This window comes from Delphinus delphis, chromosome X (genome assembly GCF_949987515.2).
Source record: "Delphinus delphis chromosome X, mDelDel1.2, whole genome shotgun sequence".
NCBI lineage: Eukaryota > Metazoa > Chordata > Mammalia > Artiodactyla > Delphinidae > Delphinus > Delphinus delphis.
This window is the reverse complement of record NC_082704.1, coordinates 85742119-85759065: the sequence shown is the minus strand read 5'-3', so window position 1 is coordinate 85759065 and position 16947 is coordinate 85742119. Positions and strand designations below refer to the sequence as shown.

General features: G+C 39.8%; 2 protein-coding genes and 1 pseudogene across 4 annotated transcripts in view; 2 read left to right on the top strand and 1 right to left on the bottom strand.

Moving 5' to 3' along the window:
- Nucleotides 1-16947, top strand: part of ZNF157 (zinc finger protein 157) — a 505987-nt gene that overhangs the window by 440842 nt on the left and 48198 nt on the right. The window lies entirely within an intron of this gene.
- LOC132418201 (uncharacterized) lies at nt 437-6940 on the bottom strand (annotated as a pseudogene).
- The window catches only part of LOC132417940 (zinc finger protein 81), a 142314-nt gene continuing 126590 nt past the window's right edge, over nt 1224-16947 (top strand). For all 3 annotated transcript variants that reach the window (XM_069540376.1, XM_069540377.1, XM_069540378.1), the window contains exons 1-2: nt 1224-1301; nt 6900-7145. In XM_069540376.1, the coding sequence (XP_069396477.1) occupies nt 7074-7145 (72 nt within the window). In that variant the 5' untranslated portion in view covers nt 1224-1301; nt 6900-7073. The remainder of the gene's footprint in view (nt 1302-6899; nt 7146-16947) is intronic.

Below are 16947 nucleotides of genomic sequence, written 5' to 3'. Positions count from 1 at the left end.
ACTACAGATTAATCCCAGATGGTCTTAGGCTAATTGGGATAGGACACCCTTACATTCCAGATTGTTAAACTGAGGCCCAGAGGGGATGTGACCGGACTGAGAGCATCCAGCAAGTTCACACCTGAGCCCCTCAAAACACCTTCTTCACTTGAGGATTCAAAAAGGCCTTCAGAGGGTTACAGAGCCTTCTACCTCTTTCAGGAAGATTCCCTGGAGGAGATAGCTGAACTTGGTTTTGAAAGATAAGTAGGCATTCCCAGGTGAAGGGTAGCATGACTTCTTCCCCTTCTGCCCCAGTAACATCTCCCAGAGGGCACAGGCATCTCCAGAATTTCCATATTGGGGGTGATAAGGGGCAACAAATTGGTTGAAGGGCAGAATCAATCTTGTCTTAAAGCTACACTTGCAAAGTAAGGGCACTATTACTATATAGATTTTATTTTATAAGAAAATAAAAATAAATTTTCCTAAAGATACTTTTATTGACATATTGCATTAGATTAAGGGAAAAATCAAAAACCTTTATTGGTAAGAACTTCTACTTTAGCTCGGGTAGCTGGAGTGGGAGATAATGTAGCTTATGGGAGCATCCAAACCCCACAGCCAACCCCAACAAGCCCAGCAGAGGGGAATCTAACACTGACTCCTCCCCCTTTTCCCCAGGGCTATATCCTAGGAGGACTTGCAGGTCCCTGATTTCTTCCCTTTCTCCCCTCGTGGTATGTTCCAGGAGAGGCCCGCAAGCAGTCCTACTTCTTCTCATCCTGTGGTATCTGCCAGGAGATAACAGCCACTGGCACCTCTGCGTCTTTCCAGAGGCCTCTCAGCTTCTCTGAACATTATTACACAGATCCCAGGACGCCCGCCCAGAGAAACGTCCCCACCCTCTCTCCCCACCATCTGTGAGACAGCGCCAGTGCTCAGCAATGTGAGTTTAGAGGCTTCCTCATCCTCTGTACGGAATGGACACTCCTCCAACATGGCGTACTCCATGAGGAAGCGCAACCTGGGCGCGGCCATGTTCCCCGCCTGACAATGCTGCCTAGGGGCACTGAAGGCAACTAAACACAGACTCCGTAACATCTCCATGTTGGCTCTGGCTGACTGCGGCTTCGAATGTGATTTTGCGCATGTGCAGAACCACGCCCCTTCGTGTAAAGCCCCAAACCCCGAGAAGGGGCGGTGCTAGGGGTGGTGACCGGAAGCTGCTGCGGTTTTCGGCCGCGGTTTAATAGTTGTTGTCAAGAGGATCCCAGTGCTCTTTGCCGGAGGGATGTGGAGGTGATGGGGACCCGGGGAGGGTGAGTGTTGAGGAATTCTGTGTGGTCAGTGATGGAATCGGTTGTCTGAATGTAGTTGGATGATTCGCTTGTTATTTTTCAGGCTTTCCTCTTTTCTCATATCAACGTTAAGGTCTTAAAATTCACTCTGAGACCCACAAGGTTTGGTGCATTATAAGTGTTTTCTAAGAGTTGATTATTATTTTTTTTGCTCATGAATTATTTAAAAGTGCGCTTTCATTTTACAGAAGTTTATCTTTTTACTAGACTTCTAACCTTAGTTTTCTGTGGTTAGAAAAATGTCTACATGAAGCTCATTCCTTGAAATATGAGGGGAGTCATGGCCTAGTCCTTGGTGAATTGTTTTATAAATGTTCCATGTATAATTCGAAAATAATATTTAATTGTTTAGTCGTCAATTGTGTTGTACAAAATTTGTACTTTTTTTCCCCTGCTAGTTCTATTACAGAGAAAGGAGAGATTAAGTCTTCACTGTGATGATGATTTGTTCATTTCTCCTTCCTGCTGTCCATGATACATTTTGAGTTAAGTTTTGTGTAAAGTGTGAGACTTAGATCAAGGTGCATTTATTTGGCTGTCCAATTACTCAAGCACCGTTTGTTAAAAAGACGGTAGTTCCTCCACGGACTCGTTCTGTACCTGTGTCAAAAATAAATTTGCCATACTTTTGTGTGGCTATTTCTAGGTTCTCTATTATGTTCCATTTATTTATGTGTCTATCTATGTGTCTTTTATCATGAATGTGTGTTGAATTTTGTCAATACTGTGTGAATTTATATGGTTTTTCTTCTTTGGCTTCCTAATATGGGGGAATGCCCTTATTGATTTTTGAATATTGAATCAGCTTTACATTCCTGGAATAAGCCTCACTTGGTTGTGGTGTATAATTCTTTTTTTATAGTGCAGGAATTGATTGGTTAATGCTTTTGTTTTTGAGGATTTTTGTGTCTAAGTTCGTGAGAGATGTTGGTCTATAGTTTTCTTTTTTTGTACTTTCTTTTTCTGGTTTTAGTATTAGGGTAATACTGATCTCAATAAATGAGTTAGAAAGTGTTCTCTTCTATTTTCTGGAAGAGATTGTGTAGAATTATGTTATTTTTCTTTAAATATTTGATAGAATTCTCCAGTGAAACCATCTGGGCCTGGAAATTTCCTTTTGGAAGCTTTTGATTATGGCTTCAATTTCTGTAGTAGTCAAATGACTATTCGGGTTATCTATTTAATATCTTTTCAGAGTATCTTCATATTTAATAGTGGGTAAGTTGTGGGAGTCTCTGTTTTGTGAGGAATTGGACTATTTCATCCAAGTTGTTGAATTTATGTGCATAAAGTGGTGTGTGGTATTCCCTTACTTTTCTTTTAATGGCTGCAGGATCTATAGTTATATCTCCTGTTTCATTTCTGATATTGGTAATTTGTGTCTTATCTCTTTTTATCTTTGTCAGTCTTGCTAGAGGATTACCAATTTTATCGGTCTTTTCAAAGAACCAGCTTTTGTTTTCATTGATTTTTCTCTATTGTTTTTGTTTTCAATTTTATTGATTTCTGCTCTTATATCTATTACTTCTTTCTTTCTATTTGCTTTGGGTTTTCTTTGCTCTTCTTTTTCTAGTATCTTATGGTGGGAGCTTACCTTACTGATTTAATACCTTAATTCTTTTCTAATATAAACATTTAGCATTATAAATTTCCCTCTCCATGCTGCTTTATCTGCATCCCGCAAATTTTGATATGTTGTATTTTGATTTTCATTCATTACTTTTTAATTTCCCTTGAGACTTCCCCTTTGATCCATGGATTATATAGAAATGTGTTGTTTACTTTCCAAATGTTTGGAGACTTTCCTGTTACCTTTCTGTTATTGATTTCTAGTTTGATGCTGTTATAATCAGGGAACATATGCTGTACGATTTCAATTTATTAAGGTTTGTTTTATGACCCTGGAGAATGTAGCACAGGTGCTTGAAGAGAATGTGTATTCTGTTAGTGTTTGGCTGCAGTAGAATGGGTATGTTCAGTTAGGACACCCTTTTCTTGGTCCTTTGATTAAGGGGAGCAGGCTTTTCTTAGAGCTTTTTTTGTCTGTAGCTATTGATGGTTCTGAGTTATAAGCTTTTCTAGTGCCCTGTTTGTGATATATGGGAGGGAAAATGAAACCCAGGGAACTCACCGCTGTGTTGTTCCTTAGGCCCTGAGGTCTGTGGACTGTCTGCCTTTCCTTTTTACCTTTCAGAGTCTTTCTGTTTGTATTTGCTGTTATGTCATTTTTTCCCTGGTCTCTTCTACATTCATTATTCTCTTCTACCTGTATTTTCCTGTATTAACTTTGTTAATTTACATTTTGCTAGGGAAGCATCTGCTTCACATCAATATTAAAATATGTTGCTATACAGTTATGCATAATATCCCGCAATAACTACTTTGAAACACTGCCTGATCTGGGAAAGATTCTCATTCTGTCTCTCTCTCCCTCTCCCTCTCCCTCTCCCTCTCCCTCTCCCTCTCCCTCTCCCTCTCCCTCGCTCTCGCTCTCTCTCTTTCTCTGTGTGTGTGTGTGTGTGTGTGTGTGTGTGTGTGTGTGTATGTTTTTAAACTCTTCTTTATCTCATTTGCTAGGGGGTTATCTGTGACATCCGTCATTTTAAAGGACCAGCTCTTTGTTTTCTTTAAACTCCCATTGTTATATTTATTTGACTTATTTAAGGTTTTTATTAGTTACTATTTTCCTTTCGGGGGTTGCTTCATTTTGGTTTTTTTCTACTTCTGACGTTCTCGATTGAATACTTAGCTCTTCTTTGTTTTTATTTATTTATTGTATAAAACATTTACTTTGTTGGTCTTTGGGGGCAGTTTGATACATCACCAGTGTATTACAGCTGAGCCATTAATCTTGTAGCTTCCTCACCATTAACTGGTTCATTTTTATGACACTGCTGAGGAGTCTGCTGTTTCTGCAGAGGTTCAAGAGAAAGGCCTTTTAAGAAATGTGCAGGTTCCTTTTGTATATCTCCAGAAGCTGTTTCCACTCTATTAACTTTTTCATCATTCACAGTGTTTATCTTCTTAAGATTAGTGGTAACTGGTTTTTGCTGTATTTTTTTTTTTTTTTTTTTTTTTTGCGGTACGCGGGCCTCTCCCTGCTGTGGCCTCTCCCGTTGCGGAGCACAGGCTCTGGACGCGCAGGCTCAGCGGCCATGGCTCACGGGCCCAGCCACTCCGCGGCATGTGGGATCCTCCCGGACCGGGGCCCGAGCCCGTGTCCCCTGCATCGGCAGGCAGACTCTCAGCCACTGCGCCACCAGGGAAGCCTGTTTCTTTTCTTTTAAAACAGATTTATTTATTTAGATATATAAAACAGACTTATTTATATATATTCAATACCTTAAGATTCACCCATTTAAAGTATACAATTCAGTGGTTTTTAGTACATTCACAGAGTTGTTCAGTCATCACCACAATCTAATTTTAGAATATTTTCGACACACCAGAAAGAAACCTTGCACACATTAGCAGATATTCACCATTCATGCCACCCCCTACCCCCAGCCCTAGGCAACTTCTAATCAGTTTTCTGTCTCTATATATTTGCCTATTCTGGACATTTCATATAAATGGAATCATAAAATATGTGGTCTTTGTGACTGGCTTCTTTCACGTACGATAATGATTTCAAGGTTCATTCATGTTATAGCGTGTATTGTTACTTCTTTTTTTATTGCCAAATAATATTCCATTGTATGGACACACCAAATTTTGTTTATCTGTTCATCAGTTGATGGACATTTAAGTGCTTTCTGCTTTTGGGCTATTATGAATAATACTGCTGTGAATATTTGTATACAAGTTTTGGAGTGGACATGGGTTTTCATTTCTCTTGGTAGATACCTAGGAGTGGAACTGCTGGGTCATATGACAGCTCTATGGGTAGCATTTTGAGGAACTGCCAACCTGTTTTTCAGAGTGGCTGCACCATTTTACAATTCTACCAGTAATGTATGAGCTCAGTTTCATTCACATCTCACAAACACTTGTTACTATCTTTTTTTTTTGCCATCTTTGTGTATATGAAGTAGTCTCCTAATGAATAGAACATTTTTGATTTTTAAAAATATTTATTTATTTTTTGGCTGCGTCGGGTCTTAGTTGCGGCATGCAGGACCTTTTGTTGTGGCGTGCAGGCTCTTCGTTGCAGTGCGCGGGCTCCAGAGTGTGTGGGCTCTGTAGTTGCAGCAGTCAGGTTCTCTAGTTGTGTCGCACGAGCTTAGTTGCCCCGTGGCATGTGGGATCTTAGTTCCCTGACCAGGGATCAAACTGGCGTCCCCTGCATAGCAAGACAGATTCTTAACCACTTGACCACCAGGGAAGTCCCAGAACATTTTTGGTTTTGATTACATTTCCCTAAGGACTAATGACGTTGAACATCCTATACTATAATCAGAGAATGTAGTCTGTCAATTCCCAACATTCAGACATCTACAAGATTTTTTGTGTGGCCAGGTTATTTGATAGAATTTTGTAAAAGTTCCATGGGTATAAGAAAAGAAAGCATATTCTCTTTCTTTGGCACAACATCATCCTTATGTGTTTAAAATTTAATTTGTTCATACCTTTAATTTTATTTTACTCCTTATTTCTTTTACTCTGTTGTTTCCTCTTCATCTCATTTCTTACTTTTGTTGTCCTAATTAAGTTCCTCTTCATTTTATGTGATATTTACCCTTTCCCAACAAGAATGACTAAATCTGTAGTGCCTGTATTAGTTGATCGTAATGAAATTGTACCTCAATTTGGACACAGAGACACCCTCCCCTCCCTAGTTCCCTCAACAGGAGAAACATTTTTCACCTCTGGATGTTTTTGAGGTAATTAAAAATTTTAGTCCCAGGCTACTAGTATTTTCCTTATTGCATATCTCTTCTGTTTTAAGAAACTTTACTTAACATTTTTTTTTAATTTTTATTCCAAATTACGGTCATGTTTTCAACATTTGTTAAATAGAACCATGTTTATTTTGAGCCTCCCACATAAAAGGTACCATGTGATGTACCACTGAGAATGTGAACTTGAAAGCCAGGTAGACTGAGTTTGATTTAACATCACAAACCTCTGTTTCTGTATGCATAAAATGAGATAATAATAACTACAGCAACACATGGATGACGTGATTGTTGTGCAAATTAAATGAGGTACCTCCTTCTGTATATTACATGAGTCCTTGTAATAACAGTACTTGCTAATATGAATTAAATGTTTACCTGGGCCAGTCTGGTGCTGAGTGCCTTAAAAACATCATCTCATTTAATTTTCACAACCCCTTGAAATAAATAGTTTTGATTTGTTTTGGGAAAAAAGTCTGAAGAAACATTTTCATATTCATATAGCTAAAGGTTGGCGGAGCTAGAAATGAAGCTTTTATTAATTTTAGTCTAAATCTCATGGTCTTGCTCATATTCCATTGTAATGAATAACTTGAATCGGTGTTGATGTGGCTTTGTCTACTCCACAGTATCCAGTGTCGTGAGCTATACTTCGGTGCCCTCAGGAAGCGCTTGTGGGGTGAATGTTGAATGCCTGACCAAGTGGACACTGTCTTTCCAGGTTTCTTGGAGTCTCTGTGGAGCCCCTGGGCCAGACCCCATAGTGAAGGCTGCAGGATCTTCCTTCAGGCCCCAGCAGCTCTGGTTGAGTCCACAGGTGCCCACCTGACCTCGGGTTCCTGGGAAGAGTGGAGTTGTCAGCAAGAGAGCCCGGGTGCTTAGGCCCAGGGGGAAGATGCCAGCCAACCGGTGCGCTCCTGGGCCATCCCTGGCCCTGACTACAGGGGGGTGTGACAACTCCTGTGAGGTAAGGAAGAAGAAGAGGTGCCCAGGGACTGGAATTCATCCAGAATGAAAGATAATATCTCATTATTTGAATTTGTATGACTTTTTTTTTAACCAGGCAACATAATCAGGGGGTTTTTATTGGATTTATTTCCCTTATGTGAATTTCCTTTTCCTGTCCATTGCTGAGTTATTTATTTTAGCTTATGGATGTTTACAGTTTTTTTTGAATATTAAGGTTAATAACCCTTTATCTTTCTTATATATTTTTGTGAATATTTTTTGCCACTTTGTAATTTGAAATTAGTTTCTAGCTTTATTTATAAGTGGCAAAAGGTGCCAAGTAGTTTTTGAAGTCTTCTTAAAACAGTGGCTCTTCCCTGCTTTGTTTCTCCCAGATTCCAACTCCCTAGAAGCAAGCATTCTTAATCTTTTTAATGGATTTATTTTTTTTTCGTTTTGGGCATTATCTATTGACTTTCCACTATGGAAGGTAGAGGTTCAGCTTTTCCTTGCACCTCCACTCATATACACATTTGCCTCTAGCTATCACTGTTTTTATTAGATCTACTGTCAGGGTTTATTATTGTGACTGTTTATAGTTAAGTCATGTAGTGTCCATGCTGTGATTACTATTTCTGTACAACTTTTCCTTTTGCCTGGAATTAACTATTTTTTTTTCTGGTTTAGTCATTTCTTTGCTTTACTATATACATATCAATAATTCAACTCCAAATTCTTTCCAGTTGTTTAAATCTCCACTCTGTATATTCAAACATATTAGGTAATGATCATAGTGACAATAATTATAAACACTCATATAATGTTTACTATATGCCCAGCACTGTTACACACACACTACATATACTAACTCATCTTCCTAACAACCTGGAGAAGTAGGTACCATTGTTATTCCCACTTTATAGAAGGGGGAACTGGGGCATAAAGAAAAACTATCTGGCCCAAGTTAACACAGCTAGTAATGGAGGGGGGGCTATCTCAGCTCTGGGTATCATGTCTTCTCTTTGAAGAAATCTCTCCTGGACCTTACTGATTCACTGAAGGCTGGTTTGGTTGCTCTCTCAGCTTCACACACAGCTATGACCTTGGTGTGTTCTGTTCGCCATCCCTCAGGAAATCCTTTTTACCTCTGTCTTGTGTCAGATTTCCTTTCCTGGGAATCCTGTCCTTCCTTCCTGTTTCCTGGATCCTGTGTCTTCCTCTTTCTTGGTTTACCCCCTAATTTTTTGGAGCACATCCTCCAATATGTCCCTGAGAATGGATGCATGACAGGTGAACTTTATGAAGCTTTGCATGTCTGAAAATGTCATGCAAAAATGTATTTATATAATATATATAATTGTATACATAAACTTATAGAAGTAAAAAAAAGTAATAAATACCATGGAAATATATTTATTTGACCCTGACACTAAATTTATCTTTTTGGCTGGGTATAGAATTCTAGGTTGGAAATCATTTTTGTGTAGAATTTTACAAGTCTGTTTCCAGTCTAGTCATTTTCTACCCATACACACGTTTTCTCTGCTTTTCAAAAAACTATTCTTGTTCAGTTGTTAATCCTCCATATTTTAAATTCTTTGTCCTACTGATTTCCATTTCTTTTTCTTTTGCTCACCTTTCTAGTTCTTTTTTAAACTTCACCTCCCAGGTTTTCTTCTATGTCTCTCATTAATGCTGTTCTATATTGTTGGAGGATGGAAGCAATGAAAAGTGCCCACCAAACTGGGAAGGTATCTTGAGACTGAAAAATGAGGCAGGCAGCTCCATATAATCAATGGATCAGTTTATTGTTATAGGGTAACTTACTCACAGGGTGGGATCAAGGGGGCGATGATCCAGAAGTATTTGCAGCTGCATTCCGCACAGCTGAGGGACGATTGGGACAATTTCATAGTTAACCTAGGGTATGGGGGTACGTGCTTGGAAACAGGAAGTGCATTCCTAAATCAAGATTTATGAATGGGTAACTGGTCTTATGAGCACTGGGAATATGTCAGTGAAGGTCTTCATTATTGTTTATAAATTTATTTTATTTTTATTTATTTTTGGCTGTGTTGGGTCTTTGTTGCTGCACATGGGTTTTCTCTAGTTGCGGCAAGCGGGGGCTACTCTTCGTTGTAGTGCATGGGCTTCTCTTGTTGCGGAGTGTGGGCTCTAGGCGTGCAGGCTTCAGTAGTTGTGGCACGCGGGCTCAGTAGTTGTGGCTCATGGGCTCTAGAGCACGGGCTCAGTAGTTGTGGCTCATGGGCTCTAGAGCACAGGCTCAGTAGTTGTGGCACACGGGCTTAGTTGCTCCGTGGCATGTGGGATCTTCCTGGACCAGGACTTGAACCCCTGTCCCCTGCAATAGCAGGCGGATTCCCAACCACTGCGCCACCAGGGAAGCCCTTCATTATTGTTTAAAGACTACCAGAGCGTAGAGGCCACAAGACCTAACGATCGTGAAACAATATCTATTAACTACAAAGCCCTTGGTGACAGAGAAGAGGCTTACCACACAGTACAGCTCTAGGCAGGGTCATTGGAAGGACAGGAGGAACTGCAGAGGCCCAAGATGGCATCTGTTATGATGACAACCATACATAAGTTTTTATTTTAAATAGCTCTGTTTCTTTTCAGGATATTCCCTTATAATAGCATACTATTTTTGTTTTATGGATGTAGCATCTTATCACTCTAAGGACATTAGTAATAGTTTTTTAATCTAATTTTTAAAAAGTAATAGACACATGGCTCAAAAATAAAAAATTAAAAAGTATATAAAAATTTAAAATATACAAAGCTATATAGTCTAAATTCTCTTACCCATCTTTCTCCTATCTGTTCATCTCTCTTTAATACATATAACCAAGTTAGTTAGTTTTCTCTGCATGAGTTTCTTTATGCAGATAAAAGCAGCTGAGAACATATTCTTATTTTCTCCTTTTAAGTTCATGAAAGGTGTCCCACAAAACAAATTGTTATCAATTTTTAGTAACTTTAGGTCTTTTGGTGAGATAGAATATGAATTATAAACAATGCTGCCATGAACATTTTTGTTCATGTCTTGTCATGTACATGTGTCCACCCCTCTCTTGACTATATGCATAGGGGTGGAGTTAGTGGGTCGTAGATTCAGCCTATCTTTAAAAAATGTTTTTATTGTGAAATATAACATATATCCAGAAAAGTGTGCAAAACAGACATGTACAGCTCAGTGATTTTTCACTATATAGGTCTAGAAAATACCCATAGTCAGCATTCCAGAATCCCCCTACTTCCAAAGATAACTACTCTCCTGACTTTTATGATAATTACTTCCATTGAGAAGAAAATCACAAGACACAGAGTGGAAAAAGAAACAGACAACAGAGGAGTTATATCCAGGATGTATAAAGAACAACAAAACAATAAGAAAAAGCAGACTACCCATTAGTCAGAGGCCTTATTTGAATAGGTGTGTAACAAAGGAAGAAATCCAAATGACTAATAACACCTGAGATGGTACTCAATCTCTTTAGTCATCAGGGAAATGCAGAAGTTAAACCACAATGTAATACCACTACACTCCCACCAGAATGGCTAAAATTAAGAAGTCTAACAATGACAAGTGTTAGCAAGGATAGGGGGTCATATCAGTAGTTCATATACTCATTTCAGCACATATAGCTGCTGCTATGTTAGCTCATATCAGCAATTCATATGCTGCTGGTGGGAGGGTAAATTGGCACAATCTCTTTGGAAAACATTTTAGCCTTCTTTATCAAAGCATACGTAGACCATATGAGGAAACACTTCTAGGAAAATACCCAAGAGAAATCCTTGGCTAATGTACCGGGACACACATTTAAATGTTCCCTGTAGCATTACTTGTAACAGCAAGAAACTGGAAATAACTTAAATGTCCATCAATAGTAGAATGGATACAAAAATTGAACATAATATTGAGTGAAAGAATCCAGACACAAAATAATTTGTATTGTTTTAATTTATGTAAATTAAAGCAGAACAAAGCCATATTGTACAGGGATGTATGGTTAGGTGGTGAAACTCAAAAGCAAGTGCTTACTATCAGAGGCAGGATAGTGGTTTCCATGATTGATGGGGAGGCTGGGTGGAAGGAGGGAAAGAGGCATGAGGAAGGCTTCTGGGCAAAGAGGTGGCAATGTTCTGTTTCCAGACCAGAGTGGGAATTATGTAGGTATTTGCCTTGAATAATTAGTTAAGCCAAATATTTATGTTTCATGTATTTTTTGAATGAGTATTATATTTTATAAAAATCTTTTGAAAAGGAAAAGAATATCTACCCTCCAATTTTGACCGCAGTCTCCCATAAACCCTTTCCAAAGACAGCTACAAAAACATACATACATACACACACAGACACACACACACTCTGCTATAGCCATTTTTAAACTTCTAACACTTTTCTCATTTAACAGTAAATCTTGGTGATCATTAAATTTCAGTAGATGTAATGAGTTGCCTCATTCTTTTTAAAGGCTGAATCTTATTCAATTATATGGATATATCACAATATAACCAGCCCCCCGTTAATAGACATTTAAGATGCTTCCAGTCTTTTGCTATTACAGACAATGCTGCAATGAAAATCCTTATTTCGTCCTTATACATATTTCAGTTGACACAAGAGGGAATATGTTTAAAGAGAAATTTCTGCAAATGGAATTCTCAGGACAAATGATATATATGCATTTTTATTTTTGATTGATATAGCAAAATGACCTTCTTTGTGAGTTGTATCATTTGTATAAGAATGCCCGTTTTCACCATACCCAAGACAGAAGAGTGTCTTGTCATATTTTTCTTTTTGGCCCATATAATAAGTTAAAACAAGGTATATTAGTACAGATCTAATTTGCATTTCTCATGTTATGACTAAGGTCGAATATATGTAATTGTGTTTAAAGATCCATTTATATTATTTTTCCTGAGCTGATTTTAAATTTCCTTTGCCCATTTTTCTATTAGGTTTTTGCTATTTACGTATTAATGACAGTAGCTCTTTGTCTGGGTCTGTCTCTGGGTCCCAAATATTTTCCCTCAACTTCTCAGTTGTCTTTTAAAGGAAAATATTGACTTTTTCTCCGTGCATTTCACATAATTGTGCTTATCAATCTTTTATGTCCTCCAAGCTTTGTGTCATAAGTAGAAGGCCTTCCCCATTGCTCAGCTATATTTAAAAAAAAATTCCTGCATTTTCTTTTTAGTATTGGTACTTTCATGTTTTTAGTTTTGCTTTTTACTTCTGTGACTATCTGGATTTTTGGTTGTTGTTGTAAAGCCTTAGCTAGGGATCAATCTTCATTTTCTTCAAGATGCCTACACATTTGTCCCATTACCAGTTATTGAATAACCTATATTTTCCCCACTAATATGCAGCACTACATTAGGATATATATATATATATATATATATATATTTGTATTTATATTCTAATACATAACTCTGGGTATATTTAGGCACCTTATTCTCTTCTGTTGATCTAATAGTCATAGTCTTTATGATTCTAATTCCTCTGTATTTATAGTTTATTCTAATACATCGGAGGGCTAAGTCTCTGATTACTCTTCTTTTTCAGAAATTTACTGTTTTCTTGACTATTTTATTTTCCGTACACAATTTATAATCAGCTTACCAAATTTAAAAATAATCCTCTTGTCATTGTCAGTGAGTTTGCATTAAACTTGTATTTTAAGATACGACCATTCGTCTCTTTATAATTCAGATTTACTACTGAAGTACAGAGTATGTCTGTGTTTTTTTCAAGTAATCTTTGCATTTTCCATTAGTGTGATAAAGTTTTCTTCTTCAAGTATATTTTTGACATCAGTGCTTGTTTCTGTTATCTAAATGAAAAAATACAATGCAAATGTATATGAACTTATATCATTACAAAATGGAACTAAAATGACAATTATACACACAGATAGTTGGAGAGTGAGTGAAAGGAAAAACAAAGAATCCTATGGTTCTCTTATTCTTGTTCAGGAGAACGATATAGATATTGATGGACCTTGTTAGAGAAACAAGCGTATACTTATGGTTCCCTTTTCTCCACATCCTCTCCAGTATTTATTGTTTGTGATCTTTTTAATGATGGCCATTCTGACTGGTGTGAGGTGATACCTCATTGTAGTTTTTATTTGCATTCCTCTAATAATTAGCAATGTTGAGCATCTTTTCATGTGCCTATTGGCCATCTGTATGTCTTCTTTGGAGAAATGTCTGTTTAGGTCTTCTGCCCATTTTTTTGATTGGGTTTTTTTGTTGTTGTTATTGAGTTGTATGAGCTGTTTGTATATTTTAGAAATTAAGCCCCTGTCGGTCACATCATTTATAAATATTTAAGGGAGACAGATTTCTAATCTCAGTCATTCATGAGACAGAATGGGGAGTTGGAGGGTCTGTGTCTGGCCTTGTCTGCAGATACAGGCAAAAGGAGAAAGGTCTGCATTTGTTCTTGTCACAGGTAAACAAGGGAGTCGTTTGCAAGTCGTATGGGGGTCATGGGAAAGAGTGGACAGCCAGACTTAGATAAGTCATGTGGGAAGAATGGTTGTTTGTGGTAGGTCATTTCTCAAAAAGGAATACAAGTAGGTAGGAGGGATTTCTTAATTGTCACTGTTTTCAGGGCTCAGGTGAAGTTCGACATTGTCAGGGGTTCTCAGTTCTGTTTGAAAACTTGCGTCCTAGATGTCCATGCCCCCGGCCACATGGCATTCTTCTGCCCCACAGAATGGCTGAGTGATGACCAAGAGAAGTGGTTCAGGGAGACATTTGGAGGTGTTGGCAGGTGTTTTGCGTGTGAGATGCAGGAGCTGGGACCCTACCTGCTGTTTCTGACAGACTTCTTAGCAAGATTAAGGGGAATGGTGATAGCATCCTGGTCGTAGGTATTGGAAGACCTGACAGTTAAATTTAAGGCTTTTGCAACAGTTTGGGAGAGATGTGCCAGGGCATTTTCCTTTGTGAGGAAGGCTCCAGGGGGTGGTTCTGAAAGGCAAAGATCATTAATGCCTGTCCCTTTCCTGTACCTCCTGAGGTCTGAGGTGTTTCCTCTTCAGGTTCTGTGTTGTTCCTCATCCTCTACTGACACAAAATCATTATGGCCCATTCTAGTAGCTATAAATTCACCTCCCCCTGCCCAATTATCTTCTACTAGTTCCCAGACCTTTCATCTGAATGGGTCAGGTACAAGAAAGACAAGGGCATTTTTATAAACTCACAGAGATCTGTTATGTTGTGCACTTTGGCCCATAGTAAGCAATGTACTGAACCAAGTAGTAATTAGCCTTGTGATCTAGGACAGTGTCCATCCAACCAGAGAATCCAGGTAGCTGAACCAGAATTAAATTTCAGTCTCTCAGGCTCCCTCCCTGCTGGCTGGGCTGCCACACAGAGGGTTACCAGCCAGGCTGGTCTGGGGTCGCTAGGTGAAGGAAAGATTATACCCAGGAATGTTCAACGGAGGATCCCAGATTGTCAAAATATGTCCATATAACCCCTGATCACTAATTACCCAGGGAGCAGCTGAAAGGAACTGATTACTTTCTGGGGAGAGCCATATTCATTGACCCAACTGCTTTACTAGGGTGTATGGACCAGAAGGAGGCAAGGGTGATAGAGTCTGAAATCCTTTTGAGTCCATTTCTGAGGAGGCCATTCCAACACTCGACAATACCAGATGCTGGTGGATGGTTGGGGAGTGTGGAAGTCCATCAGATACCTTGACTATCAGCCTATCAGTACATGGCTTTTGCAGTAAAAGGTGTACCATTTTCAGGCTGCAGATAAATAGTCCAGGATGCCGAAAACTTGACACAGAATAATTCTAAGGGCCACAGCGGTGTGGCTGGAGTCAGCTGAGCAGACTGCAACACTTCAACCTGAAAAAATGTCAACAATGGTGCAACAGTGGTGACATCCCTGAGAGCAGGCTCTTGAGGTGTGATGCTGTATGCCAGGAGCAGGCGGGCCCACAATTCATGCAGTGTGTCCTTCCTCATCCCAATGGGTCATCTTTTAGAAGGAGTCATGTTTTGGCAGGCAATGGTAGCTTCTGCGTCAGAAAGCTATAGTCTTGCAATTTGCGCCCAGTCTGTGATGATGGTTGTGTTGCCATGTCCGTGTGATGATGGATGCAGAAAAGCAATAGCAACAATATAGGCCCTGAAGGCTCCATCAGCAGTGTGATTCCAGTCAGTATCATCAGAGACTGGACCCTTACCATGGGCACCTACGTGGGTGACCCAGACCGTTCAATTAGTAGCCTTGTTTTGTTTCCATGGCCCACGATACCAAAGAAGGCTGCCCAGTCTCCCAGCCTGTAGTCTTCCAAGTGGGAGACTGAACAGCTGGACATTGGCAATAGCTTAAGAGTCAATAGATATCAAAGGGAATATTGGCCAGAGTTACAAGCATAGGCTTGAGTTCTGCCTGCTGAGGGGAGTGCTCACATCCATCCTCAGTTCTACTAAGGTTGAACAGCCACAGAGCCTGGTAGAAACCATTAGATTCCAGCTTAGACCACTCATTAGTGGATCAGGTCTAGGCATTTGAGGGATCTTCTATGAATCGAGTGCCCCATGAAGCCCAGCAGCCTTGCTCCACGGTTGGCAGAGTGGGAAACAGATTTTCCCCCAAAGGGAAAATCTGTCCCATTTTCATGTGAAGCCAGGCCAGCTGTGCTCTTGAATATATTCTTTCCTTTTGACAAATGAGGCTTTTGGGCCCTTCCCATCTTGTTAGTCATCGAGTCTGAATTGACCTACCCCCAAAGGGGAGTATCAAGCTGAAGGGTTTGCAAGGCCTCCATGAGTCAGGTGTTCAGTTTCGACAAGGGCCCAGTAGTAAGCTAATAGCTGCTTTTCATAAGGGGTATAGCTAGTAGGTGTGTAAGGAAGACGACAAAGCCTGTACCCTAGGGGGCTTTTCCAAACGGAGGCTGCCCCCCGTTGCTAGCAGCCCCAGTAGGCAACACCATCAGTTACACAGACGGGTAGTTCAACAGGGTCATTTAGGCTTTGGGGACCCTGAAGGCAGAGAGCAGAGAATGTGCCACAGCGAGCCGGACAGCATCCTACACTGACCGTTGGTTTGGGCCGCACTCAAAAGACATTGTGGTTTAGCCAACATAAAGGATCAAATAGAATGTCCAGGGGAGGCACATATTGTCTCCCATTCCCAAAGAGCCCAGTGTGATGTTGGGCTTCCTTTTTGGCATAGGGTTCAAAGAGATAGAAGTTTTTCTTTGCAAGAGGGATAGAGCATCGTCCATCCACCCAGAGGTCCCAGACACTTTAGTCGAATTTTGTCAGGGTTTACCAGCGACCTCTGATGGCAAAGGCGTAATAATACTATGGGCGGAGCCATTGAAATTAAGGCTTCCGACTGGCTAACCAAGAAGACTTCATCTATATAGTGAAAAGTTTGGACAGCAGAGGGTAGAGGCAGTCTCGCCAAAGCCTGACCCACTCACTGGTGTGAAACGCCGAGGTACTCTCATTACTTCTGGGAGAGCACTGCCAACGTATATGGAAGGCCTTGCCATGTGAATGCAGATTGGTCGTGGTCCTTGGTGTCAAGAACTGTGTAGGGGCTGAGATTTTACCCTACTAGTAAGCTAAGAAGTTGGCTTGCCACAGTTTCAAGTATGTTGACAGAGGCCATGAGACTCCTGAGTCAGTGATGGGAGACTTTATTTGTCACAGAAAAATCAGTAGCCAGAGTCAGCATGGTTGCATGTTAGGGAAAAAAAATTAAATCTCATAGCAACCCAGGAAATATAAATACGCAAA